Raw genomic sequence first — 12,956 nt, 5'->3', positions numbered from 1 at the left:
CTGTCAATCAAAATACCTACCAGATCTGTCAATCAAAATACCTGCCAGACCTGTCAATCAAAATACCTGCCAGACCTGTCAATCAAAATACCTGCCAGACCTGTCAATCAAAATACCTGCCAGACCTGTCAATCAAAATACCTGCCAGACCTGTCAATCAAAATACCTGCCAGACCTGTCAATCAAAATACCTGCCAGACCTATCAATCAAAATACCTACTAACCTGGTGAAGGTCTCCTATTTGTTTGTCTGTTCCATTTGCTATTTTCATACGAGAGCCTAGAAACCTAGCATGCAATGCTATCAGTATGCTGTCTACTGTGTTGGCTCAATGTGGTAGTACAGTGAATATTGTCATGATAAATGACTCTTTCGTAGTTCAAGTTTCCCTCGCTTGCTATATACGTCTGAGGATCATGAGAAATTTCGTTTTTTGCATCTGACCTGTTTGTTGTTCTGCTCCTCCTGTGCCTGGCGGAACTCCTGTTCGATCTCATTGAAGAGACCCACCTCCTCACAGTTACGCAGGAAACGGGTCGGCGTTGGGGTCTGGTCTGATCACACACAGCACAGAGAGAGCAAACAGACATTAAGCATCAAACAGATATCATAACAACCATGATATTACTATAGCCTATATCAGAGTGCACAGAGAGGTTTTGGTGACTGCAGAGACAGATATAAACCAGCATCTCCGACAGCATACAGCTAGCATGGTTTCAACATCACTACAACTACGTTCAACCTGCTTTGTGTAGCCTGTCCCTAGCCGCTGATCTTGGGTCACTTTTGCTTCTTCCCCACTAACGGTTAAGGTTAGGATTGGGGAAGGGGATAAGATCAGTCCGACTGCATCTCTCCATTGTAGTCTAAACTATCAGGGTTGAAAGGTCACAAGGTCAGCAGTCAAGAGTCACAGGCTCAGCAATCCTTTGTTTTGACAGAAGATTTCCTCCAGGAGGACTGAGTGTTTACAGGCCCCTGCAGGAGAGAACCCGACTGTTGGGGTCAAAGGTCAACAGAGATGTTTAAACCCAGACAGACAGCAGTTGCCGCGGTAACAGACAGAGAGGATCGAGAGTGTTTTTGTCTGAGGCTTGGCCACCAGTGCTCTAATTTTTTCATCAACCACTGAAGAGAGGTCACACGCACACACGCACGCACGCACGCACGCACGCACGCACGCACGCACGCACGCACGCACGCACGCACGCACGCACGCACACACACACACACACACACACACACACACACACACACACACACACACACACGCATACGAGTGCTCATACACACACAGACACACACACACACCACTGCCGGCCCGCTCATTAGGCAGGATTAGGTGGTAGCAGATTGACGAGGGCGTCACTTTCTGAATTAAACTGACCAAGACACACCTCCAATAACACATACAACCTCACATCATTCTGCCCCCAAACAATGACAATTTCTCTCAACCAGTGGCATATGGGATTTTTAGCTACCTCCACTACCATAGAATTTAGTGTTCACTGTTCTCACACACCTTTGTCAAAGGTGGGGGCGCAAAATATTTTGCTTGTCCATTCCCAGCGTGCCTCTCCAGGGTGCTGTTGGAGAGATGCATCTCTCCAGGGTGCTGTTGGAGAGATGCATCTCTCCAGGGCGCTGTTGGAGAGATGCATCTCTCCAGGGCGCTGTTGGAGAGATGCATCTCTCCAGGGCGCTGTTGGAGAGATGCATCTCTCCAGGGCGCTGTTGGAGAGATGCATCTCTCCAGGGCGCTGTTGGAGAGATGCATCTCTCCAGGGCGCTGTTGGAGAGATGCATCTCTCCAGGGCGCTGTTGGAGAGATGCATCTCTCCAGGGCGCTGTTGGAGAGATGCATCTCTCCAGGGCGCTGTTGGAGAGATGCATCTCTCCAGGGCGCTGTTGGAGAGATGCATCTCTCCAGGGCGCTGTTGGAGAGATGCATCTCTCCAGGGCGCTGTTGGAGAGATGCATCTCTCCAGGGCGCTGTTGGAGAGATGCATCTCTCCAGGGCGCTGTTGGAGAGATGCATCTCTCCAGGGCGCTGTTGGAGAGATGCATCTCTCCAGGGTGCTGTTGGAGAGATGCATCTCTCCAGGGTGCTGTTGGAGAGATGCATCGCTGCGGTGCTCCACCAATGTTCCATCCAAAAAATGATCTAACATAAATAATATTTTGGGGGGGGTGTTTTACAAATGGTAGGTTTACCACATATATGGGCATTCATACAATTCAAGTTCAGGCAACACTGTAGGCTGCACATCAGTAAGCACGGACCGTCGCCGATGCCTTTTGGACGTCTTTTTTTGGTGCAGTCTGGACTGGCTTTGATTTCCACATCCACGGACATTTGTTTTTGGTCCGCTCCGGACAAAATCTGAACCAATCATAGACGTCTATGTTTGGTTCAGATGTTGTCCGGTCTGGACCAGCCTTGATTTGCCCCAAACATAGACGTCTATAAATTATGTATTTTCAACTTTCATTCAGAACCAAAAATGAGCCTGATTTCAACATCAGGAAAATACTTATTTTCACCTTTCATCCAGAAAGTACATTGAATTTAACTTCAATGTCTGGAAAATATGTATTTGACACGTCTTTTCAACATAATTTTGCTTACTCTGACTATTCTAGTTTTATGGGGGGGCAGCATTTTTTGGTCTCTCCTAGGCCCAGACGCAGACACAACTGAACCAGACAACACTAAGCTTGAGTGACAGATAGTCAGTCAGAGAGGTGAAGGGGGCATGAATGGGGAAAGGAGGGAGGGAGGAGAGGGGGGGAGGTATAAAGCTGATAAGGAGACTCGAATTCCACAGGACAGAAGAGAAAATAAATATTGTCATAAGTTCAGAGTGACCCGTCAGACACTAAGAAAACCTGACAGACTGAGAACATTAGTGAAACATAAATAAAGAACTCTAGGTAATAAGTTAATAAGGGCAAAACTGGAACAGAGAAAGAGAAAAAAAGAGGGTGAGAAATTGAGACAGATATTGAGACAGAAAGGGGAAAAGAGTGTGAAAACAGGGGACACTAAATTGTACCGCAGTTTAAACAGAATAGAAATAATCACCATTACAAAGCTAATGTCCTCTCTATGCTGTCTACATCTATAAATGTTATTGTCACCTGCGAGGGGATCAGTCTTGATGGAGGAGAACTTGAGGGTCATCTCATGCTTGTGTCTGTGGATCATCAGGTGGTCTTCTGTTTGGAACCGCTGTATGGGGCGAAGAAAGAGGTCAACTTAGCATGCTCACATTGATTTATGGAATAATTCATAAAATGGCATGATTTATAAAATCTTTATAACGGTGAAATCAGATATTAGATATCAAATCATCATGTGGTGAGGGGATTCTTTACTAGAGGTACACGGTAACACACATGCACACACACACACACACACACACACACACACACACACACACACACACACACACACACACACACACACACACACACACACACACACACACACACACACACACACACACACACACACACACACACACACACACACACACAAACACTGACCTGTGAGCAGCCAGGAGTTCTGCATCCATAGGGCCGGTCCTGTTCATCATTCATCTCCATTACAAACCTACAGTCAGAGAGACAAGAGGAGAGACAAACCTACAGTCAGAGAGACAAGAGGAGAGACAAACCTACAATCAGAGAGACAAGAAGAGAGACAAACCTACAATCAGAGAGACAAGAAGAGAGACAAACATACAGTCAGAGAGACAAGAGGAGAGACAAACATACAGTCAGAGAGACAAGAGGAGAGACAAACCTACAGTCAGCATTTTACATTTACATTTTGGGACAGAACCTTATGTCAGGGAAAATGATCCAGTCAGGATCAATGTGACCTCAGGCAGAATCCTGACTTAACTGATCTGCCTGAATGAAATTCTTACCTCAGGCAGAATCATGCCTTAACTGATCTGCCTGAATGAAATTCTTACCTCAGGCAGAATCATGCCTTAATTTATCTGCCTGAATGAAACTCTTACCTCAGACACAATCTTCACTTAAGATGGTTAAAGCTTAAGTATACAGATGTGGTCAAATCTATTGGCACCCTTGCACGATTCACTATTCCTTATAAAATAAGTTAAAATTGAAAAAACAATTGATGTTGAAACTTGTATTTGTTTGATTGACAACTGTACAGGACCACAAAAAAATAACATTAACTGAAATTGAGATTTTTCACTTCCATGCCAAAAATGACCTGGAAAAAATTATTCAAAATTCTAATTAATTTGGTTGGAGGCAAGTGATTCTCGGCAAGTGTAATTTTTATCTCACCTGTGTTAAGTTGCAAGGGCCTACAGGGTAAAAAAAGCCATTCAACCAGTTTTGAAAGAGAAAACAAAAAATTCTGATCCATTGCGCTCCATTGTAAAGTGCAAGGGTGCCAATACATTTGACTGCATCTGTAGCGTAGGCCTTGGCTGTGATTCCCTTTGTTAGGTGAAAGAGAAAAACTCCATCAATCCCATTGAAGAAAAAAACGTCATTGAGATTTGAAACTTGAGAGAAAGCATTGAGACTTGAGAGAGAGAGGGTTCAACCCAACCCCCAGCTGACCCCTGCAGCAGTGAAATGAAGATGGAGGAGGGGGGGGGGGTAATTATGAACTATTAGAAGTGCTAGCTCTTCATTTTCCACTGAGACCAGGACCTAGTGAACTCTGTCACCCAAGGCATTCCTCACAGCCGTGTCAGAAAGAGGGTGTGTCCCGAATGGCACCCTATTCCCTATGGGGCTTTGGTCAAAAGTAGTGCACTATACTGTATAGGGAATAGGGTGCCATTTGGAACATATGCAGAGCGTGTATGTCAGAGCCAGGACAAAAAGACTTTCAGGAGAGCTAATGCCTGGATCTTATGAGGTCTTATGAGGTCTTATGAGGAGAGCTGGGTTGGTTGGTAAACTCCTTGGTATTTGCTGTTGGTATTTTATTAGGATCCCTATTAGCTGTTGCAAAAGCAGCAGCTACTCTTCCTGGAGTCCACACAAAACATGGAACATGACATAATACAGAACATTAATAGACAAGAACAGCTCATGGACAGAACTACATACATTTTTTTGTAAAGGCACACATAGTCTACATATCAGTACATACACACAAACTATCTTGGTCAAATAGGGGAGAGGCATTGTACTGTCAGGTGTTGCTTTATCTGTTTTTTGAAACCAGGTTTGCTGTTCATTTGAGCAATATGAGATGGAACAAAGTTCCATGCAATAATGGCTCTAAATAATATTGTATGTTTTCTTGAATTTGTTCTGGATTTGGGGACTGTGAAAAGACCTTTGGTGGCATGTCTGGTGGGGTAAGTGTGTGTCAGAGCTGTGTGTAAGTTGACTATGCAAACAATTTGGGATTTCAACACAGTGATGCAGTCAGTCTCTCCTCAACTCTTAGCCAAGAGAGACTGGCATGCATAGTATTTATATCAGCCCTCTGATTACAATGAACAGCAAGACGTGCAGCTCTGTTCTAGGCCAGCTGCAGCTTAATTAGGTCTTTCCTTGCAGTACTCGACCACACGACTGGACAAGAATAAAGATAAGACAACTAGAGCCTGCAGGACTTTTTGGAGTGTGGTGTCAAAAAAGCAGAGCATCTCTTTATTGCGGACAGACCTCTCCCCATCTTTACAGCCACTTAATCTATATGTTTTGACCATAACAGTTTAATCTAAGGTAATGCCAAGTCATTTAGTCTCCTCAACTTGTTCAACAGCCACACCATTCATTACCAGAGTCAGCTGAGGTCTAGAATTTAGAGAATGATTTGTACCAAATACAATGCTCTTAGTTTTAGAGATGTTTAGGACCAGTTTATTACTGGACACCCATTCCAAAACAGATTGCAACTCTTTGTTAAGGGTTTCAGGGACTTCATTAGCTGTGGTTGCCGATGCGTATATTTGGTTGAATCACCAGCATACATGGACACACATGCTTTGTTTAATGCCAGTGGCAGGTCATTGGTAAAAATAAAAAAGACTAGAGGGCCTAGAGAGCTTCCCTGTGGTACACCACACTCTATATGTTTGACATTAGAGGAGCTTTCATTAAAGAAAACATTTTGAGTTCTATTAGATAGATAGCTCTGAATCCACAATATGGCAGAGGTTTAAAAGCCATAACACATACGTTTTTTCAACAATAGGTTATGATCAATAATATCAAAGGCTGCACTGAAATCTAAAAGTACAGCTCCCACAATCTTCTTATTATCAACTTCTTTCAACCAATCATCCGTCATTTGTGTCAGTGCAGTACTTGTTGAGTGCCCTTCTCTATAAGCATGCTGAAAGTCTGTTGTTAATTTGTTTACAGAGAAATAGCATTGTATTTGGTCTAACACAATGTTTTCCAACAGTTTGCTAAGAGCTGGCAGCAAGCTGATAGCTCTGCCGTTAGAACCAGTAAAGGCAGCTTTATGACTCTAGGGTAGCGGAATTACTTTGGCTTCCCTCCAGGCCTGAGGACAAAGACTTTCCTCTAGGCTCAGATTAAAGATATGACAGATAGGAGTGGCTATAGAGTCAGCTACCATCCTCAGTAGCTTTCCATTTAAATTGTCAATGCCAGAAGGTTTGTCACATTTTCCCTCACTAACTTTACAAAACTCAAACTTGCAATGCTTTTCTTTCATTATTTGTTTTTTTAATGTATGAATATGATGGCTCACTGTTCATTGTTGGCATTTCCTGCCTAAGTTAACCCACTTTGCCATTGAAGTAATAACTAAAATAATTGGCAACATCAAATGGTTTTTATGATGAATAAGCCATCTCATTCGATGAAAGATAGAGGTGAATTTCTATTTCTGCCCATGATTTCATTTAAAGTACTCCAACGTGTTTTTCTATCATACTTAATGTCATTGATCTTGACTTCATAATACAGTTTCTTCTTTTTTTTGTTGAGTTTAGTCACACAATTTCTCAATTTGCAGAAAGTCAGCAATTAGGATGTGCAGCCAGATTTACTAGCCACTCCTTTTGACCCATCTCTTTCAACCATACAGTTCTTTATTCCTCATCAATCCATGGAGCCTTGACAGTTCTAACAATCATTTTTTAGCAGGTGCATGTTTATCATTAATTGGAAGAAGCAATTTCATGAATTCATCAAGTGCAGCGCCTGGATGCTCCTAATTAATCACATCACACCAACAAATATTTTTAACCTCTTCCACATATGAGTCACAGCTAAATCTTTTGTATGATCTCTTATACACTATTTTAGGCCCAGCTGTTGGAACTTTGGCTTTCCTGGATATAGACACTTTATTGTGATCACTGCATCCAATGGGTACAGAACAAAGTTCTACAGTATTAGTAAAAATGTGATCGATACATGTGGATGAACTTGGTCCTGTAGTGTTTGTAAACACCCCTGAACCAGATTACAGGCACTGGTTACAGTGAGAAGCTTCCTCTTGAGCGGACAGCTTGTTGAAAACCAGTCAATATTCAGGTCCCCAAGAAAGTAGACCTCTCTGTTTACATCACATACACTATCAAGCATTTCACACATATTATCTACAGTACTGACTGTTAGCACTCGTGGCCTATAGCAACACCCCAAAAGAAAAGGCTTTAGATGTGCCAAGTGAACCTGCAACTACAACACTTCAATAAAACTTGAAAGTGTTTTGGTTCTTACCCGGCAGAGTCCTCTGAGAAGGCTGTTCCAGTTAACTTTATAAAGAGATAAGAAAGGTACCCACACATTATGCTTCCAATTGCCACCTTTATTGACAAGGTTTTGATCCACAAGGATCTTTAGACCTTAGACTCTCTATCCTTAACCAGGGCTGGGGTCAAATCCAAATGAAGGCAGTCAATTCAGGAAGCGATTTAATTTAACATTCCAAAATATAAACACATGAAAATAATAACTTGTACTCAGTTTAAATTGTAATTTCAGTTTACTTGCTGAATTGACTGCCTTCAATTCGAACTGACTCCAGCTCTGGCCTTAACCATCATGACCATGACCAGCCCTTAGCCCGGACGCAGAATACAATGGTCGTTCACTGGCCATAGAGGTTAGGCACCATAATTGTAATTTGGCGGCACTACAGTCCTTCATTAATGACCCCTCACTCTCACACACTATACCTTCGCTACCCCTTGATAATGATGATGAGGATGGTGATGAAGATGTTGATGACAGGTTGGAGGATTTCTTATGAGCAGTGGACAGCACATTTGAACCAACAAACACACACTAACACACACTCCACTTAGGCAGGTTTCGCCTGAGAGAGAGTGGGGATCTGTTTAGGTTGAAGGGGAGAGGGAATATACAGACACACTCACACCGTAAGTGGATACTGATGTTAAAGTTATGACGGAGAGGAGAGAAAAGAGGAGGAGGGGTAAAGAGAGATGTAAAAGGTGAGCGACAGTGAGAGGAGGGGAAGAGAGGCACAGGATTAGAGCACAGAAAGAGAGAGAGAGAGAGAGAGAGAGAGAGAGAGAGAGAGAGAGAGAGAGAGAGAGAGAGAGAGAGAGAGAGATCAGAGAGAGAGATCAGAGAGAGAGATCAGAGAGGGAGGGATCAGTGTGCTGGTAGAGGGAGGGATCAGTGTGCTGGTAGAGTGAGAGATCAGTGTGCTGGTAGAGGGAGAGAGAGAGGGGTAGAGGGAGGGATCAGTGTGCTGGTAGAGGGAGAGAGAGAGGGGTAGAGGGATGGATCAGTGTGCTGGTAGAGGGAGAGAGAGAGGGGTAGAGGGAGGGATCAGTGTGCTGGTAGAGGGAGGGATCAGTGTGCTGGTAGAGGGAGGGATCAGTGTGCTGGTAGAGGGAGGGATCAGTGTGCTGGTAGAGTGAGAGATCAGTGTGCTGGTAGAGGGAGGGGTAGAGGGGTAGAAGGAGGGATCAGTGTGCTGGTAGAGGGAGAGAGAGAGGGGTAGAGGGAGGGATCAGTGTGCTGGTAGAGGGAGGGATCAGTGTGCTGGTAGAGGGAGGGATCAGTGTGCTGGTAGAGGGAGGGATCAGTGTGCTGGTAGAGGGAGAGATCAGTGTGCTGGTAGAGGGAGGGATCAGTGTGCTGGTAGAGGGAGGGATCAGTGTGCTGGTAGAGGGAGGGATCAGTGTGCTGGTAGAGGGAGGGATCAGTGTGCTGGTAGAGGGAGGGATCAGTGTGCTGGTAGAGGGAGGGATCAGTGTGCTGGTAGAGAGAGGGATCAGTGTGCTGGTAGAGGGAGAGATCAGTGTGCTGGTAGAGGGAGGGATCAATGTGCTGGTAGAGGGAGGGATCAGTGTGCTGGTAGAGGGAGGGATCAGTGTGCTGGTAGAGGGAGGGATCAGTGTGCTGGTAGAGGGAGAGAGAGAGGGGTAGGGGGAGGGATCAGTGTGCTGGTAGAGGGAGGGATCAGTGTGCTGGTAGATGGAGGGATCAGTGTGCTGGTAGAGGGAGAGAGAGAGGGGTAGAGGGAGGGATCAGTGTGCTGGTAGAGGGAGGGATCAGTGTGCTGGTAGAGGGAGGGATCAGTGTGCTGGTAGAGGGAGAGAGAGAGGGGTAGAGGGAGGGATCAGTGTGCTGGTAGAGGGAGGGATCAGTGTGCTGGTAGATGGAGGGATCAGTGTGCTGGTAGAGGGAGAGAGAGAGGGGTAGAGGGAGGGATCAGTGTGCTGGTAGAGGGAGGGATCAGTGTGCTGGTAGAGGGAGGGATCAGTGTGCTGGTAGAGGGAGAGAGAGAGGGGTAGAGGGAGGGATCAGTGTGCTGGTAGAGGGAGAGAGAGAGGGGTAGAGGGAGGGATCAGTGTGCTGGTAGAGGGAGGGATCAGTGTGCTGGTAGAGGGAGGGATCAGTGTGCTGGTACAGGGAGGGATCAGTCTGCTGGTAGAGGGAGAGATCAGTGTGCTGGTAGAGGGAGGGAGTAGTGTGCTGGTAGAGGGAGAGAGAGAGAGGGGTAGAGGGAGGGATCAGTGTGCTGGTAGAGGGAGAGAGAGAGAGGGGTAGAGGGAGGGATCAGTGTGCTGGTAGAGGGAGAGAGAGAGAGGGGTAGAGGGAGAGATCAGTGTGCTGGTAGAGGGAGGGAGTAGTGTGCTGGTAGAGGGAGAGAGAGAGGGGTAGAGGGAGAGATCAGTGTGCTGGTAGAGGGAGAGAGAGAGGGGTAGAGGGAGGGATCAGTGTGCTGGGGAACAGCTCCGGGCAGGTTGAAACCTGCTCTGAAGCAGTCACCATATTCCGCCCTGCTCCACATGTGTGGAGAGGTGACTTCATAGGTGCGTGCATATATTTGTGTGTGTTTGTGTGTGTCACTGCTAAAAAAGAATCAACCACCCTATCATCATCATCAACAGCAGCATCATCATCCTCATCATCATCACTACAACTTATGAAATATACATCTGAATACTATTTTTGACTAGGCTACTCACTGAAATTGTATTACAAATTCGATAGTGATATTGAAGCTATGAGTATCCTTCCCCTCAAATTGTTTCTGCAAATCTGTCTTGCCTATGAGTTTTTCAAACAGCAACGCACAGTCAGCACATCTCCGCGGGAGACCTTAAGTAACATGACGTCATGCTCAACAATGAAGATCGCAAATACCATGGTGGGATGACGACACAAACTCAAACATTAGCATTGTTTTTGTTTAACAAGAGTTTAGGGCTAAACGATGGTTCATTTCAGCACTTATGCAAAGGAACACTAGGCTAAAAACAATAACGGTGAACAGGTCAGTGCACACACTCAGCATCACACACACACACACCTGTCAGTTCGATTGTCCAACTTCAGCTGGTCGTGTGTAAACACTTCGGCAGTTGTTTCCGAAACAATCAACTTCCAACTTCCCCTCTTTCTGTAGGCTGTCTAACCAAGTCCTCAATCAACTCAGATCAGCCCGGGTAAGCTGCTACTTCACATACAGATCATCTGATAACCTTCAGTCCACTCTACTGTAAATAACATGATCCGCGTTATGGATCAACCTGACCACCTCATAAACAAGCCTACAAGGTTGGGGAGTGCGGTCATACCACCCAAATAGACATGCAGCTTGATGAACCAAAGTGGGACCAGCACTGCACACACCAAACTTTACGCAAGCAAAATACAAATATATCACAACATCAATCAAACGCTGACTTCGAGCAAGCATATAAGTTGTTTTCAGCCCAGCCGTACAGTTGTGGGCTATAGAACTCAGTTGTGTAAACTTACCTAACAAGTGGAGCGGACAAGCGGCACTGAGTTGAGAGGAACCACGTTGGACTGAGGCAGGATTACAATACATTCTATTTACAGAAGCATTACATCACCCCTAAGGTGACGTCACGTGGGATTCCTGAACTTCTAAATCATTGCGGTCCCGCTTTGGATGGGCGGGGTTTACTACTACCGGGACTCGGGACAGTGGAACTAGAAGTGTATGCCGTGCGTATAGTCTACGGTAGGCTGGCATCTCGCTCGAACCGCAGCCGCCTTCAACAGCTGCCTGGGTGCGCGGGACCGGACGCCAGACAGACCTTGGGACAGAGGGAAGGAGTGGGGGGGAAGAAGAAGGGGATGTCTTTCTGTCACTAGATTTTGTGCAGAGCTGTACAGGACGTCCCAGCGTGGGCTATACCTCTGGGCAGAATGTGTTGATTCAACACAGTCTCACATTCAATTCGCGCATATATGTACAAAATGTATTTCAGCAGATTTCGTGCGTTTTTGTGCATTTTTGGGGTGTTTTGGGGTGGTTCAATTCGTTTGAAAATACACGAATTTCCGTGCTACTTAATTCGTGCGAAAATACACGAATTTCTTTGCTACTTAATTCGTGCGAAAAGACACGAATTTAACCAGTATGCGACACAAGCCGTTGCAACAACCATGTAGACGCGATAATTTGTCTTTCATTTTTGTTCTTCTTAATGGCTAATTCAACGTCATGAATATACAGAAATGTTGTCTTTGTTTAACCATGTTTTAAAATGTGTCGTTGTATGCCTATATGTACTGTTTTAGACTTGCTGAACAGAATTTGAGAAAAGACGCACATTTAAGTGCGACTTAATTCGTGGGAAATATTGTTTTATTAATGCCAATGCTGTTTTCTGTGCTTGATTTCGCTTAATACTTTGGATACTGGTGCACTTGTAATCAGAACGCCTTTTTGTCATGTAGGCAACCATACACGATTTTCTTCATAACCCATTTCATATTTCGTGGAGCCTAAATTACACCATTTTCTTCATAATGCATGTATTACATGTGAATGTAAAATAATGAATTATGTTGGCTTACACTTATGGCCTTTCCAAGGCCTTTCCATACCTTAAGGGAACATTTTAGCACTCGCCATATGGTTAGTGAGAAACGCCACTTGCAAATGTAAGGTCCCTTACTAGACGTCCTGCAACGTTTCTAAAATTCGTGGACGGCGTCGGGCCGTGCACGGGGGAGAGATCTTTCAGGAAGTCATCAAACTAAATCTCTCGGACGTTCGGTTTCCGTTTTATAAAAATAACAAATTTTGGTCATTTTTCCGCAGTCTCGGAAATTCCCACCAGAGGGAAAATAAATAATATTGCAAATGCACAAGCACATTGCAAATGCATGTGGCCTTTTCTCCTAAACGGAAAATATTTCGAAGACGTAATGGACAGTTGGCCCCGAACAAGATGGCGTCGAGGCCTCAACGCTTTTTGAGTTATGGCCATTTTTCTGGGATTAAAGGTCAAAAACGCAAAGTAGGGTGCTAATTTGACCGCTTCACGTCAAAGTACATAAGCATACGGTGTCAGGAAAAAAAGAACCAGCCATTTATCTATCGTAATTTAAGAGAAATCGTACATTGACAAATTGGTCATGTTCACAAAAAGGAGTAAAAAAAAAAAAAAGTTACAGATCCAGTTGCAGTGTGTTCAGACGAACATTTTTTAAG

General features: G+C 44.7%; 1 protein-coding gene across 1 annotated transcript in view; it reads right to left on the bottom strand.

Annotated features, from left to right (window-relative positions):
- LOC139559223 (cyclic AMP-responsive element-binding protein 5-like) overlaps window positions 1-11,332 on the bottom strand; it is a 34,058-nt gene extending 22,726 nt beyond the window's left edge. The window contains exons 1-4 of the mRNA XM_071375016.1: window positions 11,246-11,332; window positions 3,557-3,623; window positions 3,149-3,239; window positions 446-555 (exon numbers count right to left, since the gene is read on the bottom strand). Coding sequence (XP_071231117.1) covers window positions 446-555; window positions 3,149-3,239; window positions 3,557-3,616 — 261 coding nt within the window. The 5' untranslated portion in view covers window positions 3,617-3,623; window positions 11,246-11,332. The remainder of the gene's footprint in view (window positions 1-445; window positions 556-3,148; window positions 3,240-3,556; window positions 3,624-11,245) is intronic.
- Window positions 11,333-12,956: the final 1,624 nt, after the last annotated feature.

This window comes from Salvelinus alpinus, chromosome 29 (genome assembly GCF_045679555.1).
Source record: "Salvelinus alpinus chromosome 29, SLU_Salpinus.1, whole genome shotgun sequence".
Classification (NCBI taxonomy): Eukaryota; Metazoa; Chordata; class Actinopteri; order Salmoniformes; family Salmonidae; genus Salvelinus; species Salvelinus alpinus.
Note: the sequence above shows the minus strand (reverse complement) of the source record. Positions and strands in the feature narration are given on the sequence as shown.